Source organism: Lagenorhynchus albirostris, chromosome 4, assembly GCF_949774975.1.
Source record: "Lagenorhynchus albirostris chromosome 4, mLagAlb1.1, whole genome shotgun sequence".
NCBI lineage: Eukaryota > Metazoa > Chordata > Mammalia > Artiodactyla > Delphinidae > Lagenorhynchus > Lagenorhynchus albirostris.
Genome location: NC_083098.1, coordinates 97,164,347 through 97,189,110, shown reverse-complemented (window position 1 = coordinate 97,189,110; position 24,764 = coordinate 97,164,347). Strand labels below are relative to the sequence as shown.

Here is a 24,764-nt window from a genome sequence, read left to right as displayed (position 1 = left end):
TACTTTTCAGAGACAAACCAAAGGTTAATTTCTCTAGGTTCTTGCTGTTTGCTTTAGCAGCATTTGATGGAGGATCTTTTTATATATATATACATTTGTAATAGATGAAAAGTAAACCAGATTGCAAACCCCATTTTTTTTTTTTGAAGCAAACCATGTACCAGGTTTTTGGTCCAAATTGTGTAGTATAAGTTAAATTGCATTCTATTAACCCATATGAGTGTATTTCTGTACCCATAGTTATGTTGAAATAAAGTTTTAAAAAGAAAAAAAAATGTCCCTATCCAATGATCCAGTAACTCTACTTCTGATAATCTGGGCTAAGAATAATCCCAGACATGGACTAGTTTTAGGAAAAAAGAAAAAAGTAGACTGTGCTGTTATTTATAGAAAGAGTAAAAAAACAATAGAAACAATGTCCAACAATAGTGGAATGGCTAGCAAATGATAATGCAATCAATCAACTGATTGATTGTTTGATCAATCAATCAAACAGCAAATTTCCAGCCGTTCAAAATGAGGTTGATGTGAACTATGGACAGTACCATGGACATGCGGATGCTGCCACACTAAGTGGGAAAAAAAGCAGAAAACTAACTTGAATATGCAGTTTGGGGACTTCTCTGCCAGTCCAGTGGTTAAGACTCCATGCTTCCACAGCTGGGGGCCTGGGTTCAATCCCTGGTCAGGGAACTAAGGTCCCACAAGCCACACAGTGCGACCAGAAAATAAATAAATAAATATTTTAAAAAAATGTTTAAATAAAGGCACTTTCCTGGCAGTCCAGTGGTTAAGACTCCGAGTTTCCAATACAGGGGGTGCAGGGGGCACGGGTTTGATCACTGGTTGGGGAACTAAGATCCCACATGACGTGCGGCACAGCCGAAAACAAAATACGCAGTATGATTGAAATTATACTAAGAACCCACATACAAAAGAAAAAAATTACCAAATACACTAAAACCCTTAAATGTGTGTGTGTAAGTTTAGGTGATGCAAGACTGTGTATGCTATCTGTTCTCTGTTTTCTAACTTTTAAAATAAGTATACATGACTTTCATAACGTACTTTTTAAATGTTTTAAAATCCCTAGGAACTAAATTCTAGTCCTAAAAGTGTAATTTTCCAAAGCAACCCTGCAGAACCCTTGGCTTTCCCAGTCTCTGGGGCCGAGCTCCATGTGCAGCTCCAAACTTTCCAGTAGGGCCATGATGGAAACTATGTTAGAGACTCCAGGAAGGTCCAGTGGTCCCAGAGCATCCCCTACATGCCGTTCAGTGCCAAGCAGGTGGCCATTAAAAAGTGCTTTTTTGACTTTACAGCACTGCTTCCTGATGCTTCTTCGAAAGAGGTCGCAAGACTGATTCCTCCATCTCCCTGTAGGGTGTGTGCAGATGGGCTTCATATATGGATGAAATCCTGGGGACAGTTTTCTGCTGCCATACAGATCCAACCCAACCAGGAATACCTGCTGGGGTATGCTCTCCCTCGTTCCTGCGTAGATCCTAAGGGATTTGTTGCCAATAGAGAGAATGGCTTTATTTTTCAAGTCCCTAAGGATTTAGGGGCAGGTGAGAAAGTTAAAAGCCAAGGTAGAATATTAACTATATAGGAATAATAAATAACAGCAATGAACTGTGCAGGAAATGATGACTACTGAAAAGTAAAGGGCATTTTCAAATGACACATATATAAATATATATATATATATTTTACATCTTTATTGGAGTATAAATGCTTTACAATGGTGTGTTAGTTTCTGCTTTATAACAAAGTGAATCAGTTATACATATACATGTGTTCCCATGTCTCTTCTCTCTTGCGTCTCCCTCCCTCCCACCCCTCCAGGCGGTCACAAAGCACCGAGCTGATCTCCCTGTGCTATGTGGCTGCTTCCCAGTAGCTATCTATTTTATGTTTGGTAGTGTATATATGTCCATGCCACTCTCTCGCTTTGTCACAGCTTTCCCTTCCCCCTCCCCATAGCCTCAAGTCCATTCTCTAGTAGGTCTGTGTCTTTATTCCTGCAAATGACATATATTTGGGGTCCTTATTTGAAAACTAGTCAGATGAACTGGACGTGTATTTATTGTGCATCTACTATGAGCAAATGCATCATTAGGATCAGTACACAACGTTCCAGGCAGGTGGAACAGCTTGTACAAAGGCCTAGCAGGGGACATACGGCACTTAGGTACACAGATGGCCATGCTTAATGGAATCCCCATTCCAAAGCTCAAGGATTCTGAATTTGTATACTTGCCTAATGCAAATTTATTTGTAGTCTCGAAATCAGCATTCATGGTGCTTTTGCATCATGAGGGGACATGAGCAGATAAACACAGAGTTGCAAAAACTGGGAAGCATCCCACAGGAACGTTCCCAGCTAAAGTGGAACAAGGCAATGTTCTGCTTTCTTGTTTTAGCTCATACTGTAAACAAGTGTCCTTTTCATGGTTTCTTTTGTGCCACTTTTTTTCACATTTTTGTGCTTTCTGTTGGTGTTTTGCCATTTAGAATGGCCCTCCTGTGCAGTGCTGGAGTGTTTTCTCGTGTTCCTGAGCACGAGAGGCCATGATGCGCCTTACAGAGAATATACGTGTGTTAGATGAGCTTCCTTCAGGCACGAGTTACAGTGCTATTGGCTGTGAGTTCAATGTTAAAGAAACAACAATATAAATTAAATAAGGTGACGTTAAAGAGAAACACATATAAAACAGTTCTATATTGATCAGGTGACAAAAATATTGTGACCAGAGGCTCAGAGGAACCTAATCTCCTATTTCCCCTAGGAACAATGGTTCAATATGCCCTAATTCAGTGTTTGCAGTGATTTTAGAGAATGTAACTATAGCAAATGTCAAGAATCGGCTGTACTGTGAGAGGAACGGAGTTTATGTCAGAACTGGTTAATTTACCTGAAAGCCGATATGTGAAAACATCTTTCACATCACAGTCTTGGCTCAGGACTTTCAGAACCCCAGGTGAATACACAGAAAGACAAACAGCTAACCAAGCAAGAAACATTTCTCAGATGAAAGGGTCTAGGAACAAGAAGGCCTGTGCCACTTTTGGCATGAGGCAACAGGAGGTCTGCAACACGGCTTTGAAAGCGGGGCACTTTTCCTCGTATGTGAAAAGCCAGACTGACAGCCTGAACTTTAAGTAATAAAACACCACTGAGGTTTTCCATTCACAGTACGCTTCGCCAAACACTTAATTTAGAATCACACAATTATGTTTGCTTAATGCCAATTAATTATTAAACATGTTTATTGAGGTCTGACAGCCATATAAGAGAGTCATCTTTTATATACTGGATGCCTGTTAAGCTTCAATAAACATGTTAACAATCATTTGGTGTTCAATGTGCATACAATATCGGCTATTAAATCTCAGGGCTGGACTAGATGAAACACTTATTTTTAAAAGTGAGGCCCAAGTTGGTAAAAGCTGGATCACTGGTTGGGTCTGATACTCAAGTTCAATCAGCTGACGGGGCCCAAGGAGGCCATCGCGATAGGGATGGCAGCCCCAGGGAGAGTTCTCTTGCCTTCCCAGCTGACAGCTGATATGCTCTGGAGTCCATCTGCCAGGGGGCGGGGGCGTGTTCTGGGGCCAAGTTCGAGAGCTGTGCAATCTCAGGAATATGCCTGAACTTCTCTGAGTCTTAGTATCCTTCACTGTAAGAATACGACAGTAACAGTACAGCTTTTTCCTGGCCAAGGTTGCTGTAACTGTTGGGGCCCAGAGTAGGCTGCCCCCAAATGTGCCTCAATGGCGTATTTATTGTTTTGAATTAAAGTTACTTAAGAAATGCCCAACACACGAGGGACACTCTGACCCTCCTTTCTGTCACTCCGAAAGCAGGAAAAAAAAAACTCTCATGTGAAGGGTGCCCTCCTGCATCTGGAGGTAGAAGGATGCCCTTATCGCCAGAGATGGGGATTTGGGCGAGAAACCAGTATAAACAAACCCTGTTACTGCTTTAATTTACTACCCCAAGCCCAAACTCGGTTTAGATTCTTCACTAATTGGGCACCCCGAACCTAAGTTTCTTTGTCCTGTCAACTCCTCCCAAATTTATTATTTGTCTAAAAAGTATAAAAGTTATCTGCTTTGGGCACTTCTTAGGTCCCATGTCTATGGGACCAGCATGAATTTAAAATGTGTTTCTTTTTCTCCTGTTAATCTGTCTCATGTCCAGCCACAAGAAATCAAGAAGGGGGGGATTCCCTATTGGTCCAGTGGTTAGGACTCTGCTCTTCCACTTCAGGGTTCAATCCCTGGTTGGGGAACTAAGATCCTGCATGTCGTGTGGGACTCCAAAAAAAAAAAAAAAAACAGAGAAATCAAGAGGAGTAGAGGGGGCCATTTCCCCTACCCAACATTAAACACGAAGTAAGAGAGTGACGTTGTATTAAATGAGCATTTAATTTAGGAGAATTCAAATGTATGTGTTTGGCAAAAAGATGACGGGGAGAACCAAGTGGAGGAAGAGAGAGATGGAGAAGAGGGGATGGGAGAGAAATAAAAATGTTTTAAATTGGTGGCTCTACCCACCCCTGCTTTCAATGTCCCAGACTGAGAGCAAGGTGGGAGAGGGACTGATAATACATTTAGACAAAATCATACCGTTCATATTTATACATAAGACTCCTATTCAGGAGACACATGGCCACCTGCCCTGAACATCATGGACAATTTAAGAGACCGTCAAGGTGAATTTCTGCTAGACACAAGGTTTTGCCTCTTACCCGCTGACTTTAGAACCTAGTCCCAAGTAAGAGAAGATGAGATTTCTCTACCATACTTAGCACAGCCCCTGGAACATACAAAGTGCTTGATCAATGTCAGCTGCTATTGCGATTATTGCTGTGCTCATTGGTGTCCTCCTCCACGTGAGTTTCCCCACACATATGCCCACTGGGGAAGTCGATCTTTCTTCTAAGCTGGAGGAAGCCGAGCTGCTGAGCCAACCTTATCTGTAGACTGCAGGCAGTGAGGCTGATTTCCCACCTTGGAAGCTCTATGAAGCAACTGCTTGGAGTGCTTGATTTCCTACAGTGGGGCCATCAACACTGCACGGCTAGCCTCCCTGTGCCAACGCTTGAAGTGGATCAGTGCCCTGAGAGGCACGCACACGGCCACCAGGAGATGCATCCATTTGCTGATTTAGATGGAAATAAACATTTATGAATGAATTATGGGTGTGAATCGCCCGCTTATGGATGAGGTGCAGCTGCAGCTGGGATGTGGCTGAGGGACAGGGCTGCAAAACGATGTGACAAAAGGCTCTTGGGCGCTCTCCCCCCACCCTGCCGATGGAGTCCAACTCCTCTGCCAAAGCCCTGCTCAAACTCTGGTCCTGCCAAGGCCCCCCAGTCGGAATGACTCGCTTCTTCCTTGATCTCTTCTTGGGCTTCATCCCTCATAGCCCTCAACGGTCTCTCCCTCCTCTTGTTTTCATTTGCCTGAATCCATTTTCCCCAACAGACAGTGGGAGGAAGACAGCTGGCAGCAGGAGCAGCTATTATTCTCCAGGTGTAATCTGTGTTCAGATCCTGTATCTGCGGATCCTAGTCACATGTCTTTGGCTGTCATCTAGCCTCACTGAGCCCCAAGTGACTTTAGTGTTTTTGAAAGTGGAGATTGCTTTAGTCTATTCAGGCTGCTATAACAGACTACCATCGACTGCATAGCTTATAAACAACAAACATTTGTTTCTCATAGTTCTAGATGCTGGGAAGTCTAAGATCAAGGTGCTAGCAGGTTGGGTGTCTGGTGAGAGCCTGCTTCCTAGTTCATAGATGGCTGTCTTTTTTCTGTGTCCTCACATGGAGGAAGGGGTGAGAGAGCTCTCTAGGGTCCCTTTTATAAGGGCACTAATTCCATTCATGAGAGCTCCACCTTCATGATCTAATCACCTCCCAAAGGCTCCCACCTCCAAATACCATCACACTGGGGAGGAGGTTTCAACATATGAATTTTTGGGAGGTGACACAGTCTATAGCATTCCACCCTTGACTGCCCCCAAATTCATGTTCTTCTTACACGTGAAATACATTCACTCTACCCCAATAACCTCCAAAGAATTAACTGGTTCCAGCATCAACTCTTAAGTCTAAAGTCCAGAACCTCATCTAAATATCGTCTAACTCAGGTATGGGTGAAACTCGAGGTGAGATGCATCCTGAGGCAAACTCCTCTCCACCTGTGAAATTGTGAAACCTAGCAAGTTATGTGCTTCCAAAATACAAAGGTGGGACACACACAGGAGCGACATTCCCATTCCAAATAGGCAGAAATAGGAAAGAAGGAAGGGGTGACAGGTCTCAAGTAAGTCCAGAACCTAACAGATCAAACAACGGTAAATGTTAAGGCTTAGGACTAATCCTCTGGCTCGATGCTCTGCCTTCCAGGCCCACTGGCAACATCACCGCCAAGGCTTGGCAGGACAGCCCTGCAGTGGCTCTGCTCTGGTGCCCTGCAGCTCTACTGGGCTGCGGTCTCAGCCCTGGGGCTCCGGGAGGCCCCCTCCACTCTAACCCAGGTGAAGGCAATCTGTCCCCCAGAGCCATGTACTCTAGGCCTGTGGCGGGAGTGGCAGCCTTGCTGGGCTCTAAATTAGCTTCCGTGTCATTCTTCTCTTGCCCTGAAAAGTAGCGCCCGGCCTCTAATCCATACTCATCTCTTTACCACATGGTTGTTTGGCCAACACCCTTAGCGTTCTCATTTTTTGCCATATGGACAGGCTGAGAATTTTCCAAATCTTTAAATTCTGGTTCCTTTTTGCTGAACAATTCCATCTTCAAATCATCTCTCTCGTCTCACATTTTATAAGCAGTCAGGAGAAACCAGCCTGCTCCTTCAACACATTTTTTAGAAATTTCCTCAGCTAAATATCCAGTTTCATTGCTCACAAGTTCTACCTTCCATAAAACAATAGAACTCAATCACAGTTCAGCCAGATTGTTGCCACTTTATAACAAGGATGGCCTTTTCCCCAGCATCCAATAATGTGTTCCTCATTTCCATCTGAGGCCTCATCAGAATGGCCTTTACTGTCCATATTTCTATGAACATTCTGTTCAGGATGACTTAAGTATTCTCCAAGAAGGTGGACGCTTTCTCCACAGCTCTCTCTCTTTTTTTTTTTTTTCTGAGTCCTCACCAGAATTGCCCTTAATGGTCCATTCACAGCAATGCTGTGAAGGACAACAGGCTTTTTCAAGCAGGAACCTCAAAACTCTTCCAGCCTCTACCCACTACCCAGTTCCAAAGCTGCTTCCACCTTTTAGGTATTTGTTATAGCAGCACTCCACGTCTTAGTACCAACTCCTGTCTTAGTCTGTTTAGGTTGCTATAACAGAATACCATAGACTGAGTAGCTTATAAACAACAAACATTTACTTCTCACAGTTGGAGTCTAGGATGTCCAAGATCAAGACACTGGTAGGTTCGTGGTCCAGTGAGGGCCCACTTCCCGGTTCATAGTCAGCTATCTTCTCACTGTGTCCTCACATGGCAGAGGGGGCAAAATTGCTCACTGGGGTCTCTTTTATGAGGGCACTAATCCCATTCATGAGAGCTCTGCTGTCATGACCTAATCACTTCCCAAAGCCCCCACCTCCTAATACCATCACATTTCGGATCAGGTTTCAACATATGAATTTGGGGTGGGGGCACATTCAGTCTAGAGTAAGAATAAAAGCTATCTTGTAGACAGAACAGCTATGTACGGCTGCCCAGCCTGTGCACTGCACAACTCCAGCTCTGGGGGTTTCCATCCTTGCAATGTGAAGATACAACATAATAATCACTCTCTGAAGAGCTTTAAAAGTACAATCCCCAGTTATGGCTGGTATGGTTATAATTCTTATACAGTGACTCTCTATCTGTCAGAGTTACTGGGAAGATCAGATGCAAGAATTAATAGGAGTGGATGTTAGCCCTTCCTCACCCCCGGTCCTTGTGTACTGCTGCAAATAGCACGCCTAGGGAGAGGTCAACACCAAAAGCCATTGATCAAACATTCATCTGCCAGTGTTGTGCTGGGCGACTTAACAGACAAGGTCCTGCCTATCTTTTCTTTACTTTTCCTGTTGGTTTTCTCCACATCCTCTCCAACTGCCCCCTGACCTTCTGAAATACCCTTGATAAAATTAGACAGGAGAGCTTTAAAAGACTCCAAGTAGGCAACTCTACTGTGTATACCAAAGTTCAAATTCCTAAACCTATATGGCAAATCTAGTTCTAGCTTTAAACAAAAGAATTTGTCACTTAAAAAAGAAACCCAGCAGTTTTCATATTCTTCCTCCCAGGCTCTGGAGATTATCATGCACACACTCATTAACGTGTGTCAATATCTCCCAGTTAACGAGCACCCAACTTGGGCCAAACAACATGCTATACGCTTTCCTTACACACGATACCTCCAGTGGCTTTTCACTGCAATGGAATAAATTTGGAATAAATTGCAAAGCCCTTATGAGAGCTGCTGATGCATGAGCTGCCCCTGCCCACCTCCCAACCCAACCTCCAACCACCTCCCTTGTTTGCTGGCCACACTGGCTCTCCTTCAGCGCCTCGAGCACAACCTGCTCCTGCCTGCCTCTGGGCCTTTGCACTTGCTCTGCCCTTTAGCAGCCTGCCCACAGGTCTATCCAGAACCCACTTCTTTTGTCTCTTTCAGGTCACAGATCAAATGTCACCTCCTCTGAGACACTGTCGCTGAAGCCGTTCACCTTCAAGGGCCCCACTGCCTTCATCATACTGCTAGAAATCACCTGGTTCATCTGCTTGTCCCTCCCCCTGTCAGCTCCACTGCAGGAACCTGGCTGTTCATACGCACTGAAATAGCCGGCACCCATAGCAGTGTCTGGCTAACCGCAGGGAGTCCTCAGATACATCTTAAGTACAGGAAGTCTCTCATGTGCTGCTTCCCAACCCTGGGAGGCAGACACTGCCCCGTCCTCCTCATAGGGGAGAAGCTCATAGGGGCTGCTGCAGGGCTCTGAAACCAGGGCTCCTTGCCTGGGGCCCATGCTCAGATCAGGAGGCTGCAGTGTCCCCTCACCCTTAACACAACAAGCCCTGTCCTAGGTGCTTACGCACATTGCCCCAGTAAGTCCAACAGACACTCTGTGATGCACTGTTACAATCCCCATTGTCAGAAGAGAAGCAGAGACACAGAGAGCTGGAGTTAAGTTGCCCAGGTCACAGACCTTAGAAATGGCAGGGCCGGGAGCTGACCCCAGGCAGGCGAGGGTTCTGGAGTGGATGCTCTGCGGCCTCTCTCCACACCGACGATAGCACTCACTGCCTGGCGCTCCCCCTGTGGAGGGTGTTCTGCATTAAAAGTGCCCTGTATAACTTCCTGTATTTAATCCTCACAGGAGGCACGCTGGCCCCCTATGTCGTGCCTGTGTCACCCAAGCTCGCTCACTCAGGGTCTCTGCACCTCATCCCCCGGTTATCTGACCACCTCCCACCTCACTTCCTTCAGGCCTCTGAGCAAAGGGTGTGTCAACAGAAATGCCTTCCTGACCACCCAGTGTAAGTAGTTGCCCCCCTCCCCTATCCCCGGCAGCCCAGGCTGCACTGTACAGCCCCCTAGCCTGCAGTAACTTGTTGAGCACTTAGTACCTTCTGACATATTATACTGTATTTCATCAAATATAAGACTCTATCAACTCTAAGACCCACCACTATGCATGACCAAAAAGACTGAAAAATACCAATCATCACTACATGATACCAATAACTACATCAGAGATGTTCAAATTGAAAACCTGTGCCTCTCAGAATCTGTGTAATGTCATATATTAATTTGTTTATTTGCTTACTGCCCATCTGTCCCCACTAGAATAGAAGCTCCATGAAGGCAGGAACTCATTGGTTTTTGTTTACTACCCTATTCCCAGACCATAGAGTTGAGTCTTCAATAAAGATGTATTGAAATGAATTGAACTGAACTACCCTCCATAGGCAAGTTATCTCCACTGTACAGATGAGAACTGAAGACACAGAGCAGTCAAGCAACTGGCCCAAGGTTACACAGCTAGGAAGCCCCTGAATTACCTTCAGATAGTTCAGAACACATTGCTCCCAGAGCGACCATCTTTAGAGAGTTGCACCAATCGCTTCTCGGCCTTTTGGCTAAGATCAAGTGTAGAGAGTGGCACCAAGCAGTTTTTTGTTTTGTTTTTTTTTGCGGTACGCGGGCCTCTCACTGTTGTGGCCTCTCCCATTGCGGAGCACAGGCTCCGGATGCACAGGCTCAGCGGCCATGGCTCATGGGCCCAGCCACTCCACGGCGTGTGGGGTCTTCCCGGACCGGGGCACGAACCCGTGTCCCCTGCATCGGCAGGCGGACTCTCAACCACTGCGCCACCAGGGAAGCCCACACCAAGCAGTTTAAAGGTGCTTCAATTTGTTTTCATTTTAGTGTAATTTGGGTATGGTGTACTATAAAATAAGTCTCAGGCAGAGATATCTTTCAGAATCAGTTCTCTACAAAGTGTAATTACAGTGCATGGTCTAGGGGACGAATGTCCAAAACCACACTGTTTTGGTCGCTTGGTCTACCCGGACTGTGTGCTCATATAAGCCAGAACAAGCTCAAATATGGTGTCTGAGACCAAATTCATTTGTCTAATTCATCTGACAATAAAACATGAGGAAATGGTGCACTAGTCTGGCTGCTTGCTGAACTGAGCGTTGCCTGTGTTTCACCATCAAGATCCCAGTTAGAATAAGATATGATGGGGCTGGAGCAGGTGAAGGGCCCTTATGACTCACTTTAATTCTTTGTAATTAGTTTCTATAATGCCCCAAGGTGAGAGCTTTTCATTAGAGTGCCCTCTTCATGTGGGTTTCCCACAAGCTAGGACACCTCCGTGCTCCTCTGAAGCATAAAGAGGAAATGTTTACAAAGAGCTCTCTGATCCCTCATCCTGGACTGTTACAAACATCCAAGCTGAACACTTTTTTTTTTTTAACAGAGTATACTTCAGTTAGTCACCTGCATGCTCATTGGTCTGCCTGAATTAGCTGGTGGCTTTGACTTAACTGGTTTGCTTGCTGAATCCTTCCAGAAGTCCCACATCAATAGAGGTACGTTCACAGAAGGGGTCTATCATTTTATGGGGCAACACCAGATAAAACAGAGGTACTTAAAGACCTTCAGCTGGTGTAACATAAAGCTCATTATTAAGGGCAAAACCCCGTGTTTATGCGCCACTGCAAACAGTTACATTTAAATTGGCCAGCAGGGGCCCAGGAAGTGTGACTGCCTGACACTGTCCACCTGAAGTTCCTTGCTTTTGAGTACTTCGCATTGCATTATTGTTCTTCTGCACTTAAAGTGCCATAGTCTGTAAAATGAAGGAAAAATAAAAGCAAGCAGACAAGGAAACCCAGCAGGAACATGAGATGCTGCTCCCGGCCTGTTCTATTAGGTGCTTATTCCACAAGGGTACACAAAATGCAAGGAAGCTTCTGGGAGCGTGACACCAAAGCAATAACGTTTGGGGTGGTGATAAATAATAAAGTCGGGTGGTGATAAGGAGGGTTGAGTTTTGGGGATCCAGATGCCAGGCTTCTTACCCCCAATCTCTGTCTCTGTTGGGAGGCACATACCCCCGGGGTTCACTGGAAACAGCTGATCAACAGAAAGGAAGACCTTGAGATTCCTGGTGGAACTCTGATACAAGAGGACACTAGGTCAATCTGGGCCCAGGTTGTGCTAAAGATACCAGCAATGTTTACCCTTTACGAGTGCTTACTGGATGCTTACTATGCTACACCCTTTATAAACATAATATTGCATGCACACACACACTCCCAACCATTAAATCTCCTGCTTTCTTTTCTTCCCAGCACTAACCACTGTCTGATGATCTTACATAAGTATTTTATTTTCTTATTCTCTGTCTCCCCAACTAGACAGTAAGCTCTGTGAGAACAGGCACCTTGTCTTTCTTATTCCTGACGTAGTCACAGCTCCTAGAACATTAATCAGCACACAGTGAGTCCCCAATTATGTATTGATGAATAATGATGAAACCTGACAGCAATTCTATGTGAGGTATCATTACTCCCATTCTACAGATGAGGAAACTGGGGTCTAGAGAGACAACTGACTTGCTCAAGGCCACACGGATAATAACTGGCAGAGTGAGAATATAAACCTGGGTCTAGCAGTTTCTAAAGATGGACCTCTTGGACTATTCTAGATTATACCACTTGGCACTGGGAGGCTGGAGCTAGCTCTTTCTGGAGTCCCAAGCTTTCTAACTCCCAGTTCAGTAACTTCACTTTGCTAGCCTGATGCTTAAATGCCATGGCATCAGTATTTACACCACGGAAATTGGTAAAGTGCTACCAGCCAGGCTTCCTCTTCAGAAGAGCTGGTTCACCAGCTCACCTCTGGATATCTGTGATTCAAGTGTGCTCTGCTAGTTTTGTGGATTGCCTCTTACTGATCCTTAAGTTCTCAGAGGCCTCCTTTTCCTCCCGGTCCCCTTTCCCTAAATCCACTCTTTTCTTAATGCCCAGAAGAGGAAGCAGGCATACCTCTGGAGCAAGAAGGGGAGCTGTAATTCTCTGGGTGGGTTGCTCTCCACACTTGAGGCCCTAGCATTGCCTGGGTTTTCCACGTAACTGGTCCTTATTCCTCACAGACTGCCACACAAAGAACCCTGGGCAATCCACCCTCATGAAAAGCTTTCTCCAGGGTGATTTGTGGAGGTGTGAGTTCTCCCTTCCCCACTTAACCTTTCAGAGCTATTATTAGCAAGGAAGGGGAGGGTGTCTACTAGGCTTCCCCTTTCCCACCCCTCCTCTGGTTTGAACTGGGCCTTTGTGTCTGTCCAGAAGCCTCAAGAAATTCTTGGGGTGCTTCTCAGAGAGATAATAGGTTTGTTGATCATGGAATCCCACCCTCCACCTCCAACCCTGTGTGAGTGCTAAGCTGCTTGTAAGACAGGGTGGTAACACATCTTTCAAGAGGCTGTTTGAAAATGCTTTATGGCACGTAGGGTTACAAGGCTCTAGCTGAACAAATGGAAAAATTAGTCTACCTTAAAATAGCCAAGGCAAGTAATTTCCTATCACCTTGTTTCTTAAATGTTCTTAACATCTAGAATCTGGGCTTCCCAAAATATGGCTAAGGGTCATCAGTTAAAATGACAACTTGGAGATAAAAAACTTCCACTTCAATAGTTGCTCATAAAGTGATGCCACAAGCCCTTCTGTTCGGAATGGGGGGAGTTAGGAATCCCACAACATCCATTATTAAGTATTATTGAATTTAACAGGCTTGCGCCAGCCTAGGAGCAGGACCCTTACCCCACATCCACTAAGGCTCGGCATCAGACCCCCTGACCTTCCCAGGGGCTTCCTAAGGTCTCACACCTTAGGTTTGGCTTTCTTCTGCTTTTACTTGGATGGAATAGTTTGCTTTTCTAACTCCTTTCTCCAGGTTTCTAAACTACTCCTTACCCCACAAGGAGAGTTAGTGATGACAACCACAGGGGCAGTCAGTCTGCTATTTTCTTGTGCTCTTCCTTTTTCTTTTCCTCTTCCTCTTTCTTGAAACTTTTTGCATTCCCTTTATTCATTCACTCATTCATTCACTTATCCTATTCCATTCCTTCAATAAAGATCTATTAAATAATGTCTGTGCATCGCGAACTAAGATGCAAATTCCTAGGGATACAGGAATTTGGCCTGCAAAGAGTTTACCTTTGGGGGAGGGGTGCCAAACAAGTACAAGCAGAGGGAAAAGAGCAGGGCACTGTGGGTGTGTGCAGGACCTGCCCCTGAGAGTCGGAGAAGGCTACATTTGACCTATGACCTGAAAGGTGAGCGGGAGTTTACGGAAGTAAAGGGGAAGAGTGTTCCAGAGAGCAGACAGCAGGTGCAAAAGGCCCTGAGGCACAACTGCAGTATGGCTCAGCTGAGGGGCTGAAATTAGTCCTGCAGGAATGAAGTGTGAGGCGACTAATGGCAACAGATGTGGCTGGAAAAATCAGGAGGGGCCAGATAATGGAGGGCCAAGCACACCATGGTAAGGAGGTGGGACTAGATTCCAAAGGTGATGGAAAGGTTGGAGCTGTGACGCGATGAATAAAAGAGCAAAGGAAGGGTTAACCCATTCTCCACCACACAGTCACGGCCACCCTTCAAGAGAGGCCTCTGTGTTTCTCAAGATGGCTGGTGTCATTACTGAATGAGTCATCCGGCCTTAATGTTGATGACTGGGGGTAGGTGGGGGGAGGATGACCGTGACTCACAGGGGGATGAAAATAAACCAGCCCTATAACTTTAGATGCATATGAGAATAAACAGAGTCTCTGGGGCTCACTGCAGTTGGTCTTTTTTGAGGAGGAGAGGACTGGAGACCGAGATACAGGGTCTACTGAACGTTTTACCATCTTGCCTGCATCTGCTGGCAGGAAAATTACTTCACAGGCCATGAATATGAGTCACTAAATTCTAAACCTTGAGTGAGAAAACCACGTTTGATAAATGTGTCCAGCTACTGGAATAAAGACCCAGAATGCAGGCAAATCATGACGCTCAGATGGTGCCGATGCAAAAGCGGCCCCAGACCTGCGCTCAGTGTCACACTCACGCACACACGCACGCACACATACCCTCCTTTTCTTTCCCTGAAATATCAGTCGCAAATGTCAATTCCTAAAATATCTCAGGCCTACAAGGCGATACAATTAAAAGTGACCAAAAGATGAGGCAGAGGTGTGTCTGGGACAGTTGGAGGTGGGGGGGCGGGTACCTCAGAAAATAAAAAAGAAAAGAAAAGAAAAGAAGAAGAAGAAAAAAAATCAGTCAAGAAGAATCATGACTCCACAAATCACATCTCAAAATGTTTCAGTATTTTCTGGATTTATAACTTCTCCAAAATTCCTGCAGTATTTTTATGGGTTTAAAAGGAAATGATTGCACATACTTGATTTTACTCTCTAGAAAACCTTGCCCTGGTGCTATCATTTGATAACACCTAAGAAGGCCTGGCCTTTAATTATTGACCAAATACCTAGGTTACAGAGCTTAAATCCTTTTGAGAGGCCTGATTAGCTTGTCCAGGGTTAATTAGCACGCTTCTTAGCATTCTCGCCCACTCCCTATTTCATGACAGAGAATAGTCATGAAATATTTTTCAAATATAGTATGTTAAATCCAAGAGGTTTAAAAAAAATTTTTTAAAGGCAGACTAAGTGGACAAGAGGCTATGTAAAGAAGACTTCCCAGTATGCCCTTATTATTTTTTTTTTTTACTTTTTGACCACACCTCGTGGGATGCGGGATCCTAGTTTCCCCACCAGGGATTGAACCCGTGCCCCCTGCAGTGGAAGTGTGGAGTTTCAACTGCTGGACCACCAGGGAAGTCCCACCAGTACGCCCTTAGATTGAGCCCCTTAAGCCAGCAGTAAGCACACAATCCTCTCTGCTCTTTGTCATGGAAGAGTTCTCGAGATAATCCAGACACTTCCATACATTTTTTTTTTTAAAGAATGAGCATCTTTCAAAATGGCGCCTTCCAATAACCAGTGACTCCCAGGAACAACAAACATCCCCATCATTTGTCAGGGAATTTGGTACCGTTCAAAAGACATTGCCCAAGAAAGCACCTCCTCCCCGCCATGTAGTTTGCTTGCGTGAAACTCCAAAGGCCATCCCTGTTGGGAAGGCTGGCTCTGGCAAGAAGTTGAAATTGAATCTATTGGCAAAATGGGAAATTATTTGGGGGCGATGGAATTGAACTTCGGTAGTTTTTCTTCCTTTTCTCAATTGTACTTTTGTTCACAGCTTCAGCTGGGAGAGACAGTGCTCACATTTAGCTTGGAGTTTATGAGTTCATATTTTATAATTAACGTTGCCAACAGGGGAGTTTGATTAATACCAAGCAGTGGATTTTGAGCAATGTTCCATACAAATTGCCAAATTTAGCAATAAAATAAATTGGTTATGTGAACATAATTAGTAGGATGACTACTTAAAATTCAAAACCGAATGTGAATAATTCCAAATCATATGAGCCACAAATCCATTATCTGTATAGAAAGGAGAAAGTATAGCATTTGGGTTTTATTTTGCCCTCAACCACAATGTTATTCAGCACCAAGCTGAACATGATGAAACTTCTACGATGGGTTGTGACAATATTTTAGAGCAACCCAGAAACACACACAGACGCGTGTGCATGCACACACGCGAAGGGAAGGTAATAAAGATAAGAAATGCTAAACTGTGAATTTTCATTGCAAATGTAAAAATCTATAATAAATTTTTCCGCAAATGCTGCATTACATTCTTCTGATGCACCATACATAAACCTCTGGCACAAAATTACTCAGGAGAGGTTTTTGCCTTTAAATATTCACGGTACCTTATTGTCGCCCTGGACTTCTCCAAGCCTTTGCTGAAGTTCTTTAATTTCTTCTCCCAGACGTTTATTTCGGTCCTGAGAATCTCTCAATAGTTGTGCAAGATTAGCCTGCAAACTGACAAAGGATTAATCTCCAAAATTGACAAGCAGCTCATGCAGCTCAATATCAATAAAACAAAAAACCAAATCCAAAAATGGGCAGAAGACCTAAATTGACATTTCTCAAAAGAAGATATACAGATTGCCAACAAACACATGAAAGGATGCTCAACATCACTAATCATTAGAGAAATGGAAATCAAAACTACACCAGTCAGAATGGCCATCATCAAAAAATCTACAAACAATAAATGCTGGAGAGGGTGTGGAGAAAAGGGAACACTCTTGCATTGCTGGTGGGAATGTGAATTGGTACAGCCACTATGGAGAACAGTATGGAGGTTCCTTAAAAAACTACAAATAGAACCACCATATGACCCAGCAATCCCACTACTGGGCATATACCCTGAGAAAACCATAATTCAAAAAGAGTCACGTTCCAAAATGTTCATTGCAGCTCTATTTACAATAGCCCGGAGATGGAAACAATCTAAGTGTCCATCATCGGATGAATGGATAAAGAAGATGTGGCACATATATACAATGGAATATTACTCAGCCATAAAAAGAAACGAAATTGAGCTATTTGTAGTGAGGTGGATGGACCTAGAGTCTGTCATACAGAGTGAAGTAAGTCAGAAAGAGAAAAACGTATGCTAACACATATATGTGGAATCTAAAAAAAAAAAGGGTTCTGAAGAACCTAGGGGCAGGACAGGAATAAAGACGCAGACGTAGAGAATGGACTTGAGGACACAGGGAGCGGGAAGGGTAAGCTGGGACAGAGTGAGAGAGTGGCATTGACATATATGCACTACCAAATGTAAAATAGATAGCTAGTGGGAAGCAGCCGCATAGCATAGGGAGATCAGCTCAGTGCTTCGTGACCACCTAGAGGGGTGGGATAGGGAGGGTGGGAGGGAGGGAGATGCAAGAGGGAGGGTATATGGGGATATACGTATACATAGAGCTGATTCACTTTGTTATACAGCAGAAACTAACACAACATTGTAAAGCAAGTATACTCAATAAAGATGTTAAAAATAAATAAATAAAAATAAAAGTTAGATTTCAAAAAAAAAGATTAGCCTGCAAATATTAACACATTATGAAATATAATCAGAAATGGAGGAGTGGAGAAATGCGGGGCTTTCTTAGGCTTACTGCAGCCGTCATCCAAGCCCAGCTGAACCATTAGAATAAACACATGTATGAACGCAGCAAGTGTGCAAATCACACCACTACAACTGCATGGAGAGAAATAAAGTTGGCCGTGAACCTCAATTTGGGGATGTTCTTTGTTTCCAGAATGGCTCACAGACAAGTGATGGAGGAGTTGGGTTTTTTTTTGTTGTTTTTTTTTTAATTTAAGAGCTCCTCACAAAAACTCTTCCAAGTAGTCTTAGTTCAATTCTAACTTTGGATCCACAATATAGGAAAAATTTCATTTCCTTGTTTGGATAATTTCATTTCCTTGTTTGGATAGTTTTTTTTTTTCTTCAAAGAGATCGTGTTTAATGAACTTTTCTTTGCCACCTTAATGCCCAGAATTTTGATCAAAATTGTCAGCCAGAGAAGAGACCGGTGAGGTGTCACGATTTCAGACATCGGGATCCAGAGGTAATTCAACAGTCTCCTGGGCTGTTTTTCTCACCTCCTTATTCCCCTGTTCTAGTTCCTAGAGTACCAAACAGCCAGGGTGAGTGCCTTCCAGTCCATCTTCATGATGTCAGCCCTTCCTTCAGATTTCCTCCTGCTCAGAGCAGATCCCTCTGGCCCCCGTGCGCCGTTCTCCACCACATGCCCTCCCCTTCTCAGTCCAGCTTCATCGACACATCTCGGCCCCTTTCCCGGGAGCACGCAAGCACCCTTTACCATGCTCTCACCCTTCTCAGGTTCCCTGAACCTGAACCTGCATATGCTCCCAAACTATCTACGTGCTTTTTCCGCTCAAGCCTTTAACTTACTATTCCACTTTACCTCCACGGCTGCTTCTTCTATACTATTTGAATTTTGCTAAGTTGCTCTAATTCTCACCTTGCTTATTGCACACTTATCTAACCTCAGCAAGAAGAAATGAGCTATTGAAAGGCAGAGATTCTCGTTTTCTCCCTTCTCAGCCTCCACGTACATTGCTCCAAGAAGTGCTCTTGTCCCAGCAAATGTTTTAAAGACCCACGATGAATAAATGGAGGAAAGAAGGAGGGAGAGAAGCAAGCCAGCGATCGGAATATGACTCCTAAAAAGGAATCTTTCAGAAACAGTCACACAAGGGATTTGAAAGTTATCTTTTAGATTCCTTCCATGTGATAGCTGAAGAAACCCAAATCCAGAGACACTGCAGACGAGTACAACTATAGTGGCTAAACCTCCAAAGACTTTGATACTAATACTTTCGGGAATACTGAGTTATGTTAGGTAATCAAAAGGGAATCAAGTGAAAGAATATAGAGATTAAACCTTGGCTCATCCTGGACTCCTCACTTTGCCTTATCTCCCATATTCCATCCATCGGGATATCCAGTGTCTCCACCGTCAGGGTAGCCCCCCATTCAGCTCCCCCGAAGCTCACCTCCTGGCTGTTCCCCACATATACCAGGCAGGAGCCCATCTCAGCGCTGCTCTCTCTGCCTTTTCTCTGGACTGGACTGCTCTCCCTCCAGGGTACCTCTTGTTCACTTCCTTGCCTTTTTCAGGTCTTCGTTCAAACGGCACCGTTTCGACGGGGCCCACCTGGACCACTTGATCTCATCTGCAGTCTGGCCACCTCCCCACTGAACGCCCAAGCCCTTTCCCCTACACTACTTTTTATTTCCATAGCACTTACCATCTCTTAATATACCATGTCATTTACTTTACAGTTTATTGCCATATGTTTACATATGTTTATTACTTACTGTTTATTTCCTATCTCTCTCTCCCTACTAAGACAGAAGTTCCATGAAGGGCAGGGAACTTTGTTCTCTCTACTGGTCTCCCCCAAGCACCTAGTGGATGCTCCAGAAATATATCTAAGTGAAAGATAATATGCTGAGTCTGGAGGCTGTGATCTCAGCCTAGGGAAATATCTGGAATAATAAACTACGGAAACCAGCGCCTGGCACACAGCGTTGCACAGAAACCCCCCTCATCCCCACTGGCTGGCTTTAATCTAGCTCTGATTTCCACTCACTTGTTTGTGAACATTACTCAATAATGTGATCTAATTCTCAGCCCCATATTTGCAAAGCCACCCTTCAAGTCATATCTTGTAGTCGTTGTGTTTCAACTGTCCCAGATTTCCATTCTCATCAGATAAAAATCTGGTGAAGGATGAGGAAAATTAATCCCCATTTTACAGGCAGGAAAGCAAGAAGACAAGAGGCACTGTGATCCGCTGACTGTTCTTGGAAATGTTCAAATTTCTTTTTGGAATCAGATCGACTAAGTTGGATCCCAGTTCTGCCACTTACTGGGCTGGGTGACCTTGGGTAAGATTATTAACCTCTTGAGTTTCCCCACCTGTAAACTGGAGCTAACCATACATACTTCATGTAGTAATTTGATACTTACATTGAATAATGAACCTAGGATGCCTACCACAGTGCTTGGTATACAGTAGGCACTGGTTAAATGCTGGTCACCTCCCCTTGACTCTGCCCTTGCAGTGGCTCCAATTCGATCACTCAGTGGACAGTTGGATGGATCTGGCCGAATGGCTCCTTGGACACGGCTGGCTCCCTTGTCATCCTGCCCCTTCACTTACTCATCCATTCATCTACACAACAAATATTTAGGGAGTGCCTACCACGTGTCAGGCACTGTTTTCGATTCTGGAGATACAGCAGTGAGCCATACAGACAAAGCCTCCTGCCCTTGTAAACTTACATCTTAATAGATGATATTATATTAATTACATTATATTACAACAAAATGAATAATGACTGAGGAGCCGGATGATAAGTACTATGGAAACAAATACAGCAGGTAAAGGAAACAGTGTGTGCTGGGGAAAGGCCACGGAAGGCGTCACAGCGAAGGCCACGCTTCAAGTCTTAAACCAAGACTTGAGAAAGGAGAGAGAGTGAGCGTGAGCCTTGTGGATATCCCGGAAAAAGTTCCAGGTAGGTGCAAAGGCAAGCGGCTTCCCTTTCTCCTTCTCTCCCTCACATCACAAGATGTCCACTTTGGAAAGCAGTTCAAGGCCACTAGAGCAGGCGGACCCCAGGGACTGCAGTGAAGTGGAGAGGTGATTCAATTCCCAATTTTCTTTTCCTGGTCCCTCCCCTCTGTCCTGCAGCTCTCCTGCCTTAGCGGCAAGGTATGACAAGTGGGCGGCCTCTCCTTTTCCTTCCGGGAACTCCAGAACACTTCCCAGACATTAGCTCAGCAAGCATAATCCCTCCCCCAGGTGCAGGGACAGAAGCCCCAGGCTGGAGCGACTGGCTCAGAGGTGGGGCGGGAGAAGCCACCCGGGGCAGGTGCTGGCATGCGGCTAAAAGTGGCCTCCGCGAGCCTGCTGCCACCTGCACACTGCATCTCAGCACCCCATCTGCAGGAGACACAGCAAAATCCACCTTCACAGGAGGCTGCTTTTCTTAAACAGTGGAAGAGATGTTCAGAAAGAAATGTTTGTAAGAGCAACAGTGAAAAATTTAACAAAAGACCAAAAAAAAAAAAAAAATCTGAAACGTCCCTAACCTTCCCTTTTTGAATCAACAATGGCTTGAGCCCCTCAGGTGGGTGGGAAGACCCTGACATTTGCTCACCAATGTAACCACAAGAGCTAAACCCGTACAACTCAAACTATCAGTGGTGAAAGACCTCAACCTCCGATCCGTCACAGATCAGTACTTGTGCAAAATACAATAAAAATCAATTCCTAGGAAAACAAATTTAAGAAGACATCAAGGCCCCAAGTGTTTGTTAGATTCACCTGATGTAAAATCATACAGACTGTCAGATTGCTATAAAAGTTTCTGAGCCCTTCCTCTCAGTTTCTGCACTCATCTTGTCGTAGGGACCAGAAAGGGCAGCTTGCAGCCTGGCACTGGTCCTCAGGCCCCACTCTGAATAGCACTGAGCCCAGCGATACTCCCCAGTATCTGGCGGTTACAGCAAAGCAGGCACCCACGTGTTATATATCAAAGGTCCCAGTGACACATGAAGCAAAGGACAGCGCTGCTTTAGGAGACAGCGAGTCAGAGACCCAGTGATGTGACTGTCAAACATTATTTACTCTACAGCCTGGCCAAAAAGAAATCTACCCAAATAAACTCAAGCATTTCTACAGTAGCTGCAAAGCAATGGTTAATTAAAATCACATCGCCTCCAAGAGGATTCACTGTAAATCTACCCCAGATTTCAAAGTGACCCCCTGGGGGAGGGTAGGGGGAGGGAGACCCCCCTTTTAAAGCAGGTGACTGTAATTTTCTTTCACATTTCACAGGCTGGCTTACTTGTCAACACACAATTCTTTTCTATTCAGTCCTTCCACCTCCTCAACTCCCAAACAATAACTTTGAAAACTAGAAAATGAGTATTCTGATACGGTGCCTAGTTCCTTGACATACACCTTAAAGAACAAAAAAAAAAGAAAGAAAGAAAGAAAAGAAAAGGAAGAAAAGTAGTACATTTCAAAGCACTCAAAATAGAGGAGAAAAATTCACATAAATCTTTTGACCAAAAAAAACCCCCATGACTCACACACATTCACTATAACCACCCATCAAGCTAACACACGGCGCCTGCTTATAATTTATCAGCTATGTAGACCGTTTTGTCTCTGTGTTATTGAGAAGGACTCTGTGACCATCAGTTTAGAATAGCAGCACTATGTAAAGAAAATGTCAGGGAAAAAGTGGCAGACCGTCTAACACTCGAAAGGATTTCACAGGGAAGGAAAACAAAACCTAGAGATTATTTCCTCTAAATCTCTGGGGCAGGGTGGGTAGCATAAATAGCAAAACATGAAAAGGTTTCAAAAGAAGCCTCTTTTAAATATTCAGATATAGCCAGGGCTGACGTTAAAAGGTTGACATCTTCTCTCAGATAATAGTGGGATGTTGAATATCCTGGAGTATATTGTAGAATCTATATACTTAAGTCACTCTTTCTAGCTCAGAGTTTATCTATTAAAACTGTGATGGGGAAGGGAGAGAAGACAGATTTGATGAAAACATAGCTGGGAGGCTCAAGGCCAAAAGGACGTTACAGCTGTCCATTCCAACACACGTTCCTTTGTCAAGAATCAAGTCAACCCCCAATCACGACGGATGTCTGCAGAAGTATGCCGCCAAGGCCAGCCCCTGGCGTGGGGACTTTGAGGCTCGGGGAAATTCTCTCTGCACACAGATGAAGACTACACGTCCTGACAGTTGTTGCAAAGGCAGAGATCTGGGAGTTGAGAGAGCTGTGTGCATCTCGCCCCAACCTCTCTGCCTTTTTGTGGAAATTCTCACTGAGGCAGATTAGTAATGGGGACAAGGGGATCTCCCTTTCTTCAGGTCCTGCTGCATCCTAAACTCTAGATCTTGCCTCTACCACTGTATTTGAATTCCCTTATGAATGAATGTCACAAAATACATCCAAATTTATACTATAGATGCAATACATTTTTGAAACTTAAGAGAAGTGGGAGGAGATTTTTTTTAATGGTACATCACATTTGGCAATGACAGTCTCTGTGAAGGAACTCCGTTTTCAATGATCAAGTAACGAAGACTGGGTTACAAGGAAGGGGGAGTTCAGGATACCAGTTGTAAGAAACAGCCCTAAATCTTTTAGATGGGGAGGAAAGGATCCACTATATACCATTTTCCTCCCTGATGTAAGAAATGAAAAGTTGGATATGATAAGATCAGAATATGCCACCCCAAAATATGCTCCTTTGCCATGAGGATTATTTTGATCTGAAGGCAACTGAGAATCAGAAGATACAGAGAATATTCTTCCCTCCTCTTTTCAGCCTAAAAATAAGGGCATACATTTCCCTTTGTGAGTTGTCCCATCCCCTCCGTACCAGGAAGAGAATAGTAACTCTAATCACTGGACACAGAGCATTGGTACCATGATGAGTCTGCATAAACAAACCTAACTAAAATAAAACCCTATCTTCCATTAGTTTCCCATATATCTCCTAGTCACTTTCCCACAATTTAGCATCTCTTAAGGCCCAAACCCCCTCTCTTTTATTAAAATGCTATATAAGCCCCCAAGTCTTAACACTTCTTTGAATTTCACTTCTCCTCTCTGGACTCCTGTGCATGTAAAATATTCATGAAATTGTTTGCTTTTTTCTCCTTTTAATCTGTCTTTTGTCAGTTAAATTTGCAGGCCTCCATGCACTGAACCTAAGAGGGTAGAGGAAAAGCTTTTCCTCTCCAACAGATAAAAATAAAATGAAAGAAAGTGATGAAAAGTTTACGATTAACCTTCCAACCTTGCACTAGCCAGACACTGGGAAGGGCAGTAAAACGGGAAGGCCGTGTGTTTTCTCCTAAGTCCTTAAATAATTCAGCCCAGACGCCAGGAGGGGAAAGGGGCAACATTCCAGTTACTATCCCTCAAGTCACCCTGAAGTCTTTGTAATTTATTAGATATACACCACTTCAGTAATCTAGCCATGGAAAAGTCATTCTCCATCATAATGTAAAAATGATGTATACCGGAAAATCCTATAACTTCCTTCTCAACTTGCTGACATGTTAAAACTCAATGCAAAAATGGGAGGGGAAAAAAATGAGAGAGACAGGTAAAACCTTGGCCTAGGCACTTCCTCAAGGAGAGTTTCTTGCTTGTTGTTTGTTTTGTTTTGTTTTGAAAAAGAAAAAAAAAAAGAGTGTCAGAGAGAAAAGGAGACCAGATTTAGAAAATGCTCCTCAACGACATGGTGTTGACCCCTGAATCCTTTAAACTCACACCTTCAATAGGGTAAAGTACTCGATTAAGCAAGAATATGTGAAAAAAAAATGTTTGATAAAACATGGAGTGTACTTGAGCAGTGTGATTGATAGCAAATTTAATTGCAATTTCTACCCCTGCTGCTTTGGTCTACGGCGACTTCTGTGTTAATAGTAATAGAGTGAAACTTGCTTTGCTGAGCAAGCGCCCCCTATTCATAGCAACTGCCCAAGCGATGACCTCCGCTACAGTGACAGCTTTCTTATTTACAAGAAACAACCACCCAAGAACTCATTCCACACACAGTTTTGGCTGTGCAAGGAGCCCTCGGCAGCCTACTCTCACCCCACAGTCTCCAAGCACACAC

The 24,764-nt window shown here is 44.2% G+C and overlaps 1 protein-coding gene and 1 pseudogene across 1 annotated transcript in view; one reads left to right on the top strand and one right to left on the bottom strand.

The window, feature by feature from the left end:
• The window catches only part of CCDC149 (coiled-coil domain containing 149), a 95,886-nt gene that overhangs the window by 29,436 nt on the left and 41,686 nt on the right, over positions 1-24,764 (bottom strand). Inside the window, 1 exon segment of the mRNA XM_060148416.1 lies at positions 16,418-16,525. Coding sequence (XP_060004399.1) covers positions 16,418-16,525 — 108 coding nt within the window.
• LOC132520114 (U2 spliceosomal RNA) lies at positions 10,142-10,313 on the top strand (annotated as a pseudogene).